General features: G+C 38.6%; 1 protein-coding gene across 1 annotated transcript; it reads right to left on the bottom strand.

Annotated features, from left to right (window-relative positions):
* Positions 1–5160: 5160 nt before the first annotated feature.
* Positions 5161–10741, bottom strand: LOC146979906 (uncharacterized). The gene is made up of 8 exons (XM_085789934.1): positions 10347–10741; positions 8497–8637; positions 7947–8285; positions 7577–7834; positions 7342–7470; positions 6630–6950; positions 5843–6103; positions 5161–5573 (listed from the first exon to the last, which is right to left on the bottom strand). The coding sequence occupies exons 2-8, from the start codon at positions 8543–8545 to the stop codon at positions 5407–5409; spliced, it is 1524 nt and encodes a 507-aa protein (XP_085646060.1). The 5' UTR covers positions 8546–8637; positions 10347–10741; the 3' UTR covers positions 5161–5406.
* Between the last annotated feature and the right edge of the window lie 5859 nt (positions 10742–16600).

Raw genomic sequence — 16600 nt, 5'->3', positions numbered from 1 at the left:
TACCAGTATTGGAAATGCCTCCGATACCACCAAAAATGTTGGCATCGGTATCAGCAGTAGGCTACTGGAGTCCATGTGTAGCCGGGACGGTCTACTGCGTTGTGTTCTGTGCACAATAACACGGGACGCAGGGCTGGGTTCACACTCAGGTTTATTCCTGTATGATGGCAACATAAAACAAAAAGGATGTGAATTAAATGGTCATCTTCTCCATAAAAGTCCTCTCTCAGTCAGGAACAGTGCAGACTGACAAATGCAGCACTATTTCTCCCAAAAAACTATCACATTTCTTCACATGGTAAAACACACAAGTAAACATCTCTAACATAACAATGGAGGCTGAGCAACCACACACATACCTGTATGATGGCCACATAAAACTAAATGGATGTGAATGAAATGGTCATCTTCTCCATAAAAGTCCTACCACACAAAAAATAAAATACATTTAGCATGTAGGCTAGTACATGGAGGACGCATTGACACATGCACACCACACACACATGCACACCACACACACACGCACGCACGCACACTCACGCACACACACAGGGAGAAATCGCGGCAAAATAACTGTCTCTCTCTTGCTCAAAACAGCTCTTAAAACACACTACACGACAGAAAACACCATTCCAAACAGTTTTAGATTAACATTTGTTCATTAAATTGGCAATAAAACTCAACAAATGTAACTTTTCGGTCCCGGAGCCTCAACTACATACCTCTCTCAGTCAGGAACAGCGCAGACTGACGAGAGAGAAGGGAGCGACGTGCGTCATATCCGCAGACTTTCAAAATAAAAGATCGGTTTTGTAAAAATGAAAGAAATACAAAAATAAAACCACAAAAATTTGAATTATATTAACAATAATCCATATTTAAAGTAAAAAAGAACTTAAATCACATCATCAGATGGATTTTAGTGAAATTAATAACAATAAAATGTGTCGTTTCCTTTTTCTATCTGTTATAGGCACCGATCCGATACCACATGTGTTTATCTGTGGGTTATAAATACAACATGCAGCTAGAATAGAATAATAATTATTATAATAATAATTAAAATGATGTTGTGGGCCACAGATAAACAGAAAAAGGAAACTACTACACATTTTGGTGTTTATTTTATTGTTATTAATTTCACCAAAATCCATCAGATGATTTGTTTTGGTTTCTTTTTACTTTAAATATGGATTATTGTTAATATAATTCAAATTTTTGTGGTTTTATTTTTGTATTTCTTTCATTTTTACAAAACCGATCTTTTATTTTGAAAGTCTGCGGATATGACGCACGTCGCTCCCTTCTCTCTCGTCAGTCTGCGCTGTTCCTGACTGAGAGAGGTATGTAGTTGAGGCTCCGGGACCGAAAAGTTACATTTGTTGAGTTTTATTGCCAATTTAATGAACAAATGTTAATCTAAAACTGTTTGGAATGGTGTTTTCTGTCGTGTAGTGTGTTTTAAGAGCTGTTTTGAGCAAGAGAGAGACAGTTATTTTGCCGCGATTTCTCCCTGTGTGTGTGCGTGAGTGTGCGTGCGTGCGTGTGTGTGTGGTGTGCATGTGTGTGTGGTGTGCATGTGTCAATGCGTCCTCCATGTACTAGCCTACATGCTAAATGTATTTTATTTTTTGTGTGGTAGGACTTTTATGGAGAAGATGACCATTTCATTCACATCCATTTAGTTTTATGTCGCCATCATACAGGTATGTGTGTGGTTGCTCAGCCTCCATTGTTATGTTAGAGATGTTTACTTGTATGTTTTACCATGTGAAGAAATGTGATAGTTTTTTGGGAGAAATAGTGCTGCATTTGTCAGTCTGCACTGTTCCTGACTGAGAGAGGACTTTTATGGAGAAGATGACCATTTAATTCACATCCTTTTTGTTTTATGTTGCCATCATACAGGAATAAACCTGAGTGTGAACCCAGCCCTGCGTCCCGTGTTATTGTGCACAGAACACAACGCAGTAGACCGTCCCGGCTACACCTGGACTCCAGTAGCCTACTGCTGATACCGATGCCAACATTTTTGGTGGTATCGGAGGCATTTCCAATACTGGTATCGGAAAGGGAATAACTCTACTGGGAATGTTCCAGTACGCTGACATAAGCAGGGAAATTATTAAAAACAACTGAAAACAGCTTCATTGTATTTTCTTCATGGGAACATGTGAATATGAGTTTTGAGATTTAACAGGACAACATCCCATTCATGTACTCTAATCTACTTTGCCTTTCTTCTATGAAGTTCAGAAAAAGGTGGATAGGTTATAGCAGGAATATTGTACACTTAATATAAAATGTGAAGGTAATTATCTCCTCCATTATTTGGAAATGGCTTCTATGTTCCTAAAAAGAGTTCATGTTGTGACATTTCATGGTACGTAGCTTATCTTTGTTGGAAAATATTTATACATTTGATCCAAATGGGTTACTGGGAAAGACTATTACAGTGTAAGATCTTATTACTGTGTTAGTTATGTTGAAACTACCCATACGTTTCTAAGGAACAAAGCCCACTACAGTTTGCAGGCAGCAGAAAGGTAATTATGGGTTAACTACGGTGACATTTCCAGCAGTTGCCACATCTACCATCTTTCATCCAAATGGGTTATGGGCAAGACTATTACAGTGGAAGTTCTCATAACCATGTTAGTTATGTTGAAACTACCCATACGTTTCTAAGGAACAAAGCTCACTACACTTTACAGGCAGTGGAAAGGTAATTATGGGTTAACTACGGTGACATTTCCACTGGGCAAGACTATTACAGTGGAAGTTCTCATAACCATGTTAGTTATGCTGAAACTACCCATACGTTTCTAAGGAACAAAGTCCACTACACTTTGCAGGCACCAGAAAGGTAATTATGGGTTAACTACGGTGACATTTCCAGCAGTTGCCAGATCTACCATTTGCTTTTGGGAAACAGATATTGCAGCTAACCATAAGGTAAGACTGTGGAAATTACAATTACATCAGGTTAATCACACTGAAAGTACTTGACTATATCATGGAAATGACAGGCTGTTTACTCTGTAATTACCCAATACTTAGCAGTAATTCACTGCAATTCTACTACTACAACTTGTCTATATTACTAGAGTGTCATTTCTTTGCTATATTTCTTGACATTACCATGTAATTAATTGTTATTTCTGGGCTATATTTCTCAACATTACTACACAATTTACCATTATTACTGGGCTATTTCTACACAATTAAAAGTTATTTCCTGGCTATATTTCTCATTATTACTATGAAATTGACCGTTATTTCTAGGCAATTTCTTGACATTACTAGGCAATTAATCATTATTTCTGAGTAATTTCTTGATATTATGACGTAATTAACGGCCTGGAAATTAAAGGGTTACCGAATATCTCAAATAGCAAACAAGCTCACCTGGACAGACTCCAAACAGCATCAGCAACAGTCCAGCCAGAGTGGCCATGTCTCAGTGTTCAGTCTGAGCTGATGGCGCCTGTCCTGATCCTCTTTCATGTTTTCTTTACACCCCCTACTCTTTCATTTCTCTAATTGTTGTTCCTTTATTCTTCTGTAACAAAAACATATTGTGTGTGTGACAGATATACTGCCACTTTTTAAGCTGCACCTTTACAACATTGCTACTTGCAGATTTTTTCTATCACAAGAGCTATTGGTAGCCATGATGTCACTCTTGCTCAGTGTCATAAACAAACAGCAGTGTTACCACCCAGATGGCGCACACATCATAGCCGGCGATTTCAACCAGGCTGACCTGAAGTCTGTAGTGTAAAATGCTCAACTAGAGGGAAGAACTCTCTGGATCATGTATCTATACTTGAACACTAAGCATGCAGACAGAGCTATTCCCCTGCCCCACCTGGGCCTGTCAGACCACCTCTCTCAGTTGATCTCACCTGCATACACTCCCCTCAGAAGAAGATCTCCACCTGTCACTAAAACTATCCAACCAGTAGTATACTCTCTCAGCTTCAGGACTGCTTTGAGTACAACACATTGGAAGGTTTACAGCAGGACAACCGTCATCATTCACTTATGTCATACATCAGCTTTTGCACACCAGCCGTCAGCCCTTCCACCATCACCCACTCCAGCCCCCAGCCCTCCCCCACTCACAGTAAAGGAGCATGAGGTGAGGCAGGTGCTTAGTGTGGTGAAACCCAGGAAGGGCGTTGGCCCAGACGGAGTATCTGAGTTCAGGCATCATCACCTCCATCTTTTTTTTTTTTTTAAGTATATTTTTGGGGGCTTTTTGGCCTTTAATTGACAGCACAGTCGAGAGAGAGAGACAGGAAATGGGGAGGCAGAGAGAGGGGGAATGACACGCAGGAAAGGGCCGCTCGATGCAGGATTCGAACCGGGGCCACCTGCAGTGAAGACTGTAGCCTCAACACATGGGGGTGGGTGCTCTACCAACTGAGCTAAACACCCAAGCATATTATTGATAATTGTTATTTCATCCTGACCATAAGATTAACGCAAAGTTACACAATGCTTCAAGAAGTCCTAACAGAACACTTTGAAGCTCAACATTTACATTTGTCCTCATCCTCTCTGTGTCCTCTCATTAGATGAACATGAACATTCAAATATTTATTTACACATAATCACTGGAGACCGACTGTTGAATCTTAAGACATTTCCTTTAAAAAAAAGAAGTAATTTTTGGGCATTGAAATTACTAGTGCCCAGATGGGTGCACAAAGAAAAAGCCACAACACAATGCAAAAGTCAAGGTGGGTTGTGGCTTTCCATTCAGTTGAGGCGTTTGGGCAACTGCTTTATGGTTCATTGATCCATCTCACTGGATTGAATCTTTAGTTTGAGAATGATCATCTGTATCTGTGCAGTTTAAAAGAAAATGAAGCTCAGCTGCTTTAAAAGGGACAGATTTGCAGACTGATGTTTTTAATGTAGAAAACAAAAACAACAAAAAACTACTTCCTGTGATTTCAGCGTTTAATGATAAATGCTTAAAAGAGAAAAGGTTTGTTTACATCAGTGATGTTCATGAACATGAGAATTCAACTTTTCCCAAATAATGAAATTCCAAAAAAAAAAACATATGCATAATGTTTAAAGATTTTTAAAATGTAAAACAACAACAACAACAACAACAACAACATGAACATTGACACTGAACTAACTTCCAAAATCATTATAAGTTGCCTTACTAATATGACACTAAAAGCTTTATTTATACTGTCACATTCAATCTTGGAAGTTAATACAGTAGTAATAGGCTATATTTAGCACTAAATGTGTCTGTGACACTGCCACACACCTACAACAATTCAGCACACAATACTGCACACTCATTGAAGCACAAACCATTTCATTTATTTACACTGAGCTGATAAACTGACAGTATCCTGTAAAATGTAAATGATCAGGTCAACCCCTCAGTTCAATCACTGAGAAGGAGTTCTCATAATCCATTGCTGGTGGGGTGACTTTGGTTTTCTCGTACTTCCTCTTCTTCAAATGAAAAAAAAGGAAAATGCCACCGACCAACAAAGTTGCCATGGCGAGCAGCAAACCACATATGAGCAGAGAGCGACCTGTTCAAACAAGAGGCACAAAGACCAGTTGTTATATCAACACAATGACGGCAGAGTTCATGTCTAGTGATTCTATAATATCAGTGACTCATGGTGGAGGTCCAAGTTACTGTGACTGATTAATGTCTATTGATAGTAGAAATGTTTAAAAGTGACTGTAGAGTGTGTGAGGCTGTTGCATCTGAGCAAGAAAACAGATTCATGATGTCATATGATGTTCAGTGTGACAGCAGCAGCATAATGGTGAGCAACATCAAAAGTTTTCTCACCTTTACAGGTGGATATCTGCTTCTCATCAGAGACATGACTGACATGGTTCCTAACTGAACAGGCCAGAAGTCCTGAGACGTCGTCTTTCAGTATGATGATGTTATTCTGATTATTTCCACAGAGGAGCTTGTCGTCTGTCAGTGTGCGTCCGTCCAGAGTCCAGCTGTACTCAGGACTGTCCCCTCCCTCAGAGAGACAGGACGCCTTCACCTCTCCCTGGGACAGACACTCAGAGACCAACAGCACAGAGGACAGAGGAGCTGTGGGGGGAAAAACTGAATGATGATGTTTCATGTTGCCAGTGTTGGTTTTTAATAAGCAACAAGGTAGATATAGATATACTGTATGCAGACAATGAGATTCATTAATTCATTTTCTATACCGCTTATCCTGCACTAGGGTCACGGGTGAGCTGACTTTGGGCGAGAGGCGGGGTACACCCTGGACAGGTCGCCAGTCTATCGCAGGGCCGACACATATATAGACAGACAACCATTCACGCTCTCATTCACACCTATGGGCAATTTAGAGTCACCAATTAACCTAAGCTGCATGTCTGTCTGTGGGAGGAAGCCGGAGTACCCGGAGAGAACCCACGCATGCACGGGGAGAACATGCAAAGTCCACACAGAAGGGCCCCAGCCGGCCGGCGGGTTCGAACCCAGAACCCTCTTGCTGTGAGGCAACAGTGCTAACCACTGCACCACCGTGCCGCCCACAATGAGATATATTATGTATATAAATATAATATTAGATGTGTCCACGGTAAGCAAAAAAATGTTTTACCTTGGATGAACAGCTGTAGAGTCTGTGGCGTTAATATTTGTCCTTTGGAATTAAACATTTCAAGGGTATATTCACCACCATCACTCCTGCTCAGATCATTGATCCTAAATGTTCCATCACTGGGAGTGAAGATGGATCTGTTTTCTAACAGATTAGTTACAATCTTATTGTCTTTCACATTGAGTATTATTTTTGTGTTGAACTTCAATAGGAATCTGTATATGTCTGAGACACTGTCCATCAGCCATAGGACCACAGTTCCTCCCAAAGCTCCATAACACTGAGCTCCATCCTGTCTGCCGTCACAGTGGGTTTCCACAGCTGGGAAAAGTGGTAAACAACTGTTATCTTTTTATTTGAGCAAGTTGAATAGCAGGTGTCTTGTGAAATCAATAGCTAACCCTCACCCTTCACACTATGTTTTAAAGTTAGGCAATAATACATTTGACAATTTGCATTTCTAGCATTTGTTGGGTTACTGTGAACCAAAAGAAAATAATAAAAGGATTAAAATTACATGCTGGACTGAAGAAGTGAGGCTACTATCATTCTTCTTTCCTGCCCTCTGCCCTTAAACTTCAAACATTAAATAACATATTTTAATTGACTTGCTAAACATACAGCTGATTCCCTCTGATTAAAGTTCTCTCCCCATATTAGAAGAACTGGAGTTACAATGTGAGTGGTGGACACTTTAATTTCATCCGCCTACCAACATAAGATGGCTCCATTTCTGTGGCCGTGGTCTGGGTTGTCGACTCAATACACAGTGTGTTTTTGGCTGCATACACCCACTTTGATATGTGTGTCCCATTAATGTCACATTCAATGTAGATGAAGCCTTATGGGAAAGAAACAGATGAAGTATAACTGATGTACTGTACAGAGCAACCAAAATCATCAGTGTCTGCATCGTCATGCTGTTTTCTACTCATGTTCTCACTCACCACAAGTAGAAATCTGCTTTTTATCAGAGACAAGACTGACATTGTTCTTGACTGAGCAGGTTAGAAGTCCTGAGACGTCTTGTTTCAGTATGATGGTGTTAGTCTGATTATTTCCAGAGAGGAGCTTGTCATCTGTCAGTGTGCGTCCGTCCAGAGTCCAGCTGTACTCAGGACTGTCCCCTCCCTCAGAGAGACAGGACACCTTCAACTCTCCCTGGGACAGACAGTGATGGTCCAGCAGCACAGAGGACACAGGAGCTGAGGGAAACCAATAAGGAGCAGGCTGGAGAGGTTTATCAGTGAAATACTGTATGATGTATGTGGTCGGTCAGTATTAATGAATTCAACAGAAAACAAAACAGTTATTTACCTTGGATGAACAGCTGTAGAGTCCGTGGGTCTAATTTCTGTCCTTGGGAATTAAACATATCAAGGGTATATTCACCACCATCACTCCTGCTCAGATCATTGATCCTAAATGTTCCATCACTGGGAGTGAACATGGATCTGCTTTCTAACAGATTAGTTACAATCCTATTCTCTTTCACATTGAGTATTATCTTTGTTGTGTTGAACTTCAGTGTGAATCTGAATATGTCTGAGGCGCTGTCCACCAGCCGTAGGACCAGAGTTCCTCCCAAAGCTCCATAACACTGAGCTCCATCCTGTCTGCTGTCACAGTGGGTTTCCACAGCTGAGGACACAGGAGCTGAGGGAAACACACACTGAGATTTATCCATGGACATGACACTATCCTTGAATTTACAGCTGATTTATTTTTTATTCATTTCCATTCTGGATCAGTGTAGTTATTGGCTACGACTGATTAAGTCAACAACAATACAAATTGTGTTTTTAATACAATACATCCAATATTCAGTCAACCACATATGAATATCTCAAATAGCAAACAAGCTCACTTGGACAGACTGCAAACAGCATCAGCAACAGTCCCACCAGAGTGGCCATGTCTCAGTGTTCAGTCTGAGCTGATGGTGGCTGAGCATCGGAGCTGATCAATCGGAAGTGGCACCTGATTGTGATCAGCTTTAAGGCAGAAGCTGTGAAAATTGCACATATGGAGGTGAAAACAGAAGTGAATTCAACATAGTCACTAGCTAGAGCCCAAGACAGAAACCCTCTGTCATCTTCCTGTAGATATTTTCTTGATGCTCTCAGTTCTTTCATTTCTCTAGTTGTTGTTCCTCTATTCTTCTGTGTTATCTATATTTACATGTCTTTGACAGCTATACTAACTACTACACATAGAGGGTGCACCCCTACAGCATACTTTAATCCAATCCAGTCGCTCCACTGTGACATTTACCTTTGTGATACTCAAGTTGTTTTTGTTGACATGATTTTAAATGTGTAAATGTAATCACATATATTACTGAGGACATCTGTGTTTACTGCTATTGTTGTACTGGACTGTATCATATTGAAAGAAGAACTTCAAGGCAACACAACCTTATAAAACAAGAACTACAATATGGCATCACTCCAAAAGTCCCCGACAAGTTGTTACACAAACATCAGTTTCTTCAGTGAACAGAAGTTTATTCTACCATCAGACTGGACTGCGAGGATGATGAGTCTCGACGTTATCACCATCCCAGAAATCAGCTGAGTTGAAAATGTAAATCGAAACTCCAAAAAATATTTTGAAAGTATTTATACTTGTAACATAAGGTTTATGTAATCTTGATATTATTGATTATTGTTATTGCATCTTGACCATAGGTTTAGAGGCACTCATGCCAGGAGCTGAAGATTAACACAAAGTTACACAATGCTTCAAGAGGTCCTCGACCAGTTTGAAGCTCAACATTTACATTTGTCCTCATCCTCTCTGTGTCCTCTCATTAGATTCTGACACACATACATTTATCTTAACATTTTAATGTAATGTAATAAACTCCTAAAACTTACCAAAGAAAACAAAATGTACTTTTGGCAAGTTTTCGAGAAAATGTTTAAAACAACCAGAGTATGTGAAATGTGAAATGAATGAAGTGAAATTTAATAATATATAAGAAATTTAAGAAACAAAAAAAGGGGCAAAACATAAACTGATTGATTTTGCAGTGTCTCACAATATACATATAAAACATACATATAAACCCTAACCCTAAGTAGAGCGCCATGAAATAAGCAGACACAAACATTTCACTCAACAACTCATGTACAAATGTGGAGCCTCTTTAGTGAATTCATTTTGCAATCATTATTCGTGCCTTAAAGGCCTGATAACAATCTGTGGCATTTGGCTCTCAAACTGTTTCATGTCTAACAGGCTAATGACAGCTGTCTGTGGAGTGTGGAGGCTGTTTATCTTGTCACAAATCACAAAAACTTCTAATTGAGACAAACAAGTCCCAAGCAAGCCCCTGTCTAACATTAGGCTACCTGAATGTAGTGAAACACAGCAGCAACAGGAGGAATCACTCATTCAACTTAATTCTTGTGAAAATTTTAATTTGTTTCCAGATTAAATTTATTCTGACTTTGCTGTTAAACTTTGCTGTCGGTTAGTTAGCGGTTAATCCTTGCCATACCTTGTCTAAAACTGAAATGACGCCACTGATGAAATTATAGAATTATAAATTATAAATTTTGCTTTGTTACTTTCTTATGAAATAATTTATCCACAATGACTGAAATCTAAACCAAAGGAAGCTTAGCTCGCTTTATTTCAGAGGTAGCCTAGGCAGTATGGCAGTAACAAAGTTTAAAAACAAACAAACATGAGAAAAAAAAAGATGCTCACCACAAGAAACTGCAGCATCAGCATCAGTCCAACCACAGCCTCCATGTCTCAAAACTCTTCAGCCTCTGTTGACCCAGTCAGAAGATTTAAGAGAAATTTCTCTTCTTTACATGAGCACAAACATGCACTTGCAACACTGAGGAGTCTGAAATGTGTCGATGTGATGAGAAGTTCGTAGAAATAACCACTCGGGTTATTTTTACAATAGAGAGGGGGAAGAGGAAGTAGTGGCCAATGCATGCAAGACGACTAATACATAGGTGTTAACACATGGCAAGAGGACATTAACACAAAGGCTAACTGCTGCTGTGACAACACAGACAAAAACACACTGACAAATATGGATGAAACTGTGAAAATCAACATCATCTAATGAAATTTAGGTAAAAGATGTTTTAGTGAGGTCACCGATTGCTGTGTTCATACCCAGGATGCAAGTCTGCACTGTTTGACAGCAATTATCATCATGTGTAACTTGAGGAAGATGGTAAAGTTAAACAGGATTTAATTGGACATATCAGTTCCACATTTATGGTGTTACAGATGCTCAAATTATTCTCTCCATGATTCAAGACGTAATTTCATGTCAATCAAAACTCAAATTTCAGTTTTATGTACAATATGGACTTCAAAGAAAAAGTTATAAAAGCTGTGTCAGAAGCAGAAGTCATGAGAAGTAGGCTATCACATGTCATGTTTTACCATTATATATGAAAAAGGATATTGCGGTAACTAAATTCTTCAGAAAGTGAAACAAATGAAGGTTCATTTTTCCACAAAGATCTATTTTGTTAGCCTGACAAGCCAGACTATCATTAAAATGTCTAGTCTGCAACGACCGGTAGACCTCGGCTCAATCCAGGGGGGCGGGATGAAGGCGGGATGAAGGCTGTCTTTCAAGCGAGCAGGATGACGTTAGCCTGACAAGCCAATTAAAATGTATGTCGCCATCGCGTTAAGCCCGCCCAACGACTCTCTAAACAGATAGAGCGCTGTGATTGGTGAACACAATCGGTGTTTGAGACTCAAAAAGTTCCTATGGCTCGTTTCTAGACCCACCTACGGAGCAAATATATTTGCTGCCGCTAGGGTGCGTCTAGATTTCTAGGCTACTATTTTGTCTATTCCCGCACCAATTTTGCCTGTTCCACGTCATCCAAATCTAAGAGTCCGCCGGTTTCGATAATACACCTGTAAAATGTTCACGTGCACATTGTTGAATCTCCCTTCATTTGAATTGATAAAGGACGAAGTGAGACACTATTACTGTAAAATCATGCAGGTTTGAGATTTTACTTTATTCTTACACAAATTGACTTTCAACTCTTCTACACAGAAACCTACATGCTGTTGAAAACATTTGAAAACATCTGTCTTGTCTGCAAACAAGACAATGTACTGTATTGCATAGTATCTATCAAATATATAGTATATTTACAAATCACTGACAATAATAAAAGAAATTGTGTTTGAAAAAAAAAAGAGTACAAAGATGTACCCCACTTTATTCTGATCAGTGACTTCCCGAATTTGATTAGTATTATATAACATGAAGGATATAACAGTGTACCACTGGTACACAGGTGTTAATGGCAGATACAAAAAGAAAACTGCACAATCTTTTCCAGCTTCCAGACATGATGAAATTCCTGTTTGCTGTTGACTCGTGGAGACGTTCAGTCACTGGCAACTGATGAACCAAGTGATCCACAGTTAGTTCATCAAAGTCCAAACTCATTGTGAAGATGTTTATTGTGTGTTATACTGTGCCTGAGTCTGCAACGAATAAGACAAAAAACACTTAAAGCAGCTGTATTTCACCAAAGTATTTACTGATATGCACTTATTACTCATTGACCTTTATAGATCAGGGTCTATTATGTCTTACCTGACTTCCTACAGCACATGTACACACAACAGGAAATTGTCAATATCAGCAGCAGAGTACCAACTCCGCCTGAGACTGGGATCCAGATGGGAATCGGCTTTTCTAGAAAAAAAAAAAAAGAGAGAGACGACACTGGTAATGATGCTGTATATATTCACAACCTGTATATGACATGAAAAAAAAGAGTCTGATTTATTTATTGATACATGACATTTTGTTCATGATTTCCGCTCTGACACAGATATTCATGCTGGTTATGAATTCAAGCTAAGAGTCAGAGTGAAACATCAAAATACTGATCTATATCTGTTGCTACAGAGCAGGAACCATGATACATGGTTCAAAGTTTCAAGAAAATGACCAATCATAGTATACATGGTTATACAGTTGTATTTAATTTTAAAAAATAAAATAAAAAAATAAAAAGCTTCTGCCATCCATTAATTAACTCATGAACATTAAATCTTAGTTAAAGCAAGAACAGATCCTTTAGAGGAGGTTGCAATGGTGAAGAGAAGGTAAGCTTGATAAACGTTGGTTAATAATGTCACAGCACACCTGTTTGGGTGTGAAATTGCCGGACACATATTCCTGGATGAGCCAATCAGTGCAGCCACCTGGAGCTGCCAGCCTGCATACAAGTGTGACTTACCTGTAAGTGTTTACTGCCCAAACTAACGCCACACTTCATTTCAAGCTTTTTATTCTCTGAGAAAACTGACAAATTTAACATGTGCGTACTCTACTGCATGGTTAATAAAGATTTGTCAAAAACTAAATTTATTTAAAGAAAAAAAAACACACAAAATGACAGTTACTGAAACCTTCTGTTAAACCACACTCATTTCCTGTTAAAGCACCACACGAGTGCTCCGTCTTTACAACACCTTTCATCATCAATGCCAAAAAAAGGGCATGTGCAAATAATCTGTGACTAACGCGGAAAGCACATTACTTCAGTAATTCTCTCTGGAGATTTAGAGTCATATAAGGAGAGTATGCTGGACAGAGTAAATAACAGTATAGCTTCAGCCTTAGATTTTTATAAACAGCATCATAACAACACTCAATTAACACTCGAAAAACAGTCTTTGATTAATGTTGAATTCCATTTTTAAGGTTTCAAGTTAACTTAACTCCCCTGTCATGATAAAGTGATGTAATACTTGCCTTTAACATCCAGCCGGACATGAATCTGTTTCACCTGGACGCCTTTTGAATCAAATGCCTCTATGATGTATTCACCAGAGTCGTTCATCTTCACATTGCTCATTTTGAATGTCCCGTTGTTGATGAAAAACTCTGTTCTGTTTATAAATGGTCCAGATATCGTCAGCTTTTTCTTCAGAGAGAACACATAAATGGTTTCACCGGTGAGCTGTTTCTTACACCACACCTGGTGGCCACTGGCATTGGCTATCACTGGGATATACAGAGATCCTCCAACAGTGACGGAGCACAGAGACGTGTTCTGTGTGTTACTGCATGTAGCCTCAGCAACTGCAAAAAGGTGAGGAAAATACACAGCTTAGCATGAGTAAGTCAAGCATGGCATGCTCTTTCAGTAGGCTTGCACAGTGTTTAATCTTGATTTTCTAATTAGGATCTTACCATGAGTAACACCTGCTAACATCACAAGAAAAAACAGAACTTGCTCCATACTCCTCTGTCATCCAAAATAATAATAACAAAATCTGGAAAAAGAAAATAATGAATTCAGCACAAATAAAGCTCCTGAAATAAATCAATGAGTAACTGCTTCGGTGTGGTGCCTGATACTGAGAGGAAACAACAAGTGGGTGTGGGTTAGTTTGAGGAGTCAGAGGACAGGAAATAAAGTAACTGTCTCACTTCTCCTTGCAAGCGTGAGCCTATAACAGCATTGTAGATGATGTCAAAAAACATCTAGAGGGAAACGCTCTATTACCACTCTGTTGAAATCACATGAAACTGAATCTCAAGGCTGCATTTGATAATATTTTTGTGTCCAGGATTTCATTTCAGCATGTCTCAACCAGTGTTGCTAAGATGGTATTGTTTTCTTTTTCTTTTTTTTTCTTCTTGATGTGGCCCCAAAAAATGGAAGTGAAATCATACCTGTGCACACACACACACACCCTTGGGTTTCCGCAAGAGACAAAAAAAAACAACAGTTACAACCCAATAATGAGAAGTCACATCACGCAAGATACCAAAGATCTGTTACTGTCCTGTAATAATCTAATTCATTATGGTACAACATCTGTTATTCTACCTATCTGTTAACTTCTACTTCATGGTCTTACACAGATGAAGACCTTATTTTGACCAAAAGTCAATCAAATCTTGCATAAAGTGTTCTGTCATGGAGAAACAAGATCATGGTCACACCGAAAAACACAACAGCAAACCAAAGAGCTACACTTGTGCTTTCCACATGAGGAAATGAGGAACCGCTTTGCTGATCTTTCAGTTCATAGACCATGAACATCTGTGAACATGAACAGTGTGGTTTCTTCAGCCAGAGCTGCAGGTGAAAAGTCAAAATCTTGTCTTTTCACCTCATAATGTTGACAACTTATTTATCGTCAATTTTTATTTTATTTTATCACGTTTACTCAGTCAAAGGTTTGAGTGTTACTATCTGAATTTTGACTTGTGTCTATCTTAAACACATGTTTTCCTAGTTTTCTCAGTTTCCCAAAGATTTGAGTTGCATGATGACAGTTTTACTTGAGGAAAGGTTGTGAAATCTGATGATACCCAACATTTGTAATTTTCAGTGAGATTCTCAGGAGGTGGCAGTGTGTGAAAACACATTTAACCACACTTCTACACTGTGGCCAAACCAAACACTATACTACAGCAGAAGGACTTTGACTACAGTCAATCCTTTTGTAAACTATTTGTGCATTTAAAAAACACATTCACTTTATTTTAGACTGCAAAGACAGACGATATTAGATAATGCAATAATAGTCCAGTCATTTTATGAGAAAAGGTTAAACAAATTGCAACAGAAGCAAACTCAACTGATTTTGTATCCTCAGAATGTCCTGAGTGAGGAAAAAAAAGCCCCGAAGAATCCCATTAGGGGAAAGTTTCGAAAAACACCCAAACATATCCCATTTATACGCGTATAAAAAAAATTTTTCACGTGAATAGGGTAAAATTTTTAACCTTTAGATATCTCCATGAAAATTACTGAGTTGATTACTTACATTAAGACAAACAAAAAATGTATTACAAGTTGTTTTAAATTCTTTGTTAACATGAGAAAATTTGCAGAAATTTGCATAAATTCCACCGTTTTGATGGCACATGTATATATGAAGTTGCTGTGGTGGTACCGGCATGAAAATTGGAATAAGTTGACTCCATCGGTCAACCGACAAGTTGACCACTTTAAATTTCAAGATGACTGCAATTTTTCAAGACAGCCACATAGAGCAGGTATGGCATGCTCCGTCTCTATTAATGCTCATGGGTAGCCTTTGGTTCCATTCCTTACGTTTTTTAACTGTAATATCATATTGCAGTTGAAAATGTCTTGTATGTCTTGTGTAACATATTATATGTTAACAAGATTGAACAAGACATTTTCACCTGCTCTACTCAATGTTTAGATCAGGTGTTGTATGTATGCAAATTAGCCATACGTAATTGGATTATGCACTGTTGGCTCATGTCATACCTGCTCTACTAAGGATGTGGCTGTCTTGAAAAATTGCAGTCATCTTGAAATTTAAAGTGGTCAACTTGTTGGTTGACCGATGGAGTCAACTCATTCCAATTTTCATGCCGGTACCACCACAGCAACTTCATATATACATGTGCCGTCAAAGCGGTGGGATTTATGCAAATTTATGCAAACTTGCTCATGTTAACAAAGAATTTCAAAAAACTTGTAATACATTTTTTGTTTGTCTTAATGTAAGTAATCAACTCAGTAATTTTCATGGAGATATCTAAAGGTTAAAAATTTTACCCTATACACGTGAAAATTTTTTTTTATATGCGTATAAATGGGATATGTTTGGGTGTTTTTCGAAACTTTCCCCTAATGGGATTCTTCGGGGCTTTTTTTCCTTCACTCAGGACATGCTGAGGATACAAAATCAGTTGAGTTTGCTTCTGTTGCAATTTGTTTAACGTTGACCCCTTTTTTGGCCTAAAATTACTGGACTATAACTAAAGAATGCTATAAATTCTAATTTGTTTGAAATCTCTGTGGGTGCGTAACTATGAGCCAACAACTTTCACATTAGGATTGAGTGTAGCTATAAACACCCTGGTTTTCTGTGATGTATAGTTAGTGGGTCATTTTTCCATATAGATCTCTGTTGATCTAAATAAGATCATGTCCACACAATAATAATCACACAAT

Source organism: Trachurus japonicus, chromosome 10, assembly GCF_045865225.1.
Source record: "Trachurus japonicus isolate A0001 chromosome 10, Traja_1.0".
Taxonomy (NCBI): Eukaryota; Metazoa; Chordata; class Actinopteri; order Carangiformes; family Carangidae; genus Trachurus; species Trachurus japonicus.
The sequence above is the reverse complement of the archived record's forward strand: the minus strand, read 5'-3'. Positions and strand labels throughout refer to the sequence as shown.

Excerpts from the sequence above, each read along its gene's own strand:
- LOC146979906 (XM_085789934.1), bottom strand. The coding sequence starts at position 8,545 with ATGGCCACTCTGGTGGGACTGTTGCTGATGCTGTTTGCAGTCTGTCCA. Across the intron at positions 7,835-7,946 it reads TCTACAGCTGTTCATCCAAG|CTCCTGTGTCCTCTGTGCTG; the intron begins GTAAATAACTGT and ends GGTTTCCCTCAG. Across the intron at positions 6,104-6,629 it reads TCTACAGCTGTTCATCCAAG|CTCCTCTGTCCTCTGTGCTG; the intron begins GTAAAACATTTT and ends TTCCCCCCACAG.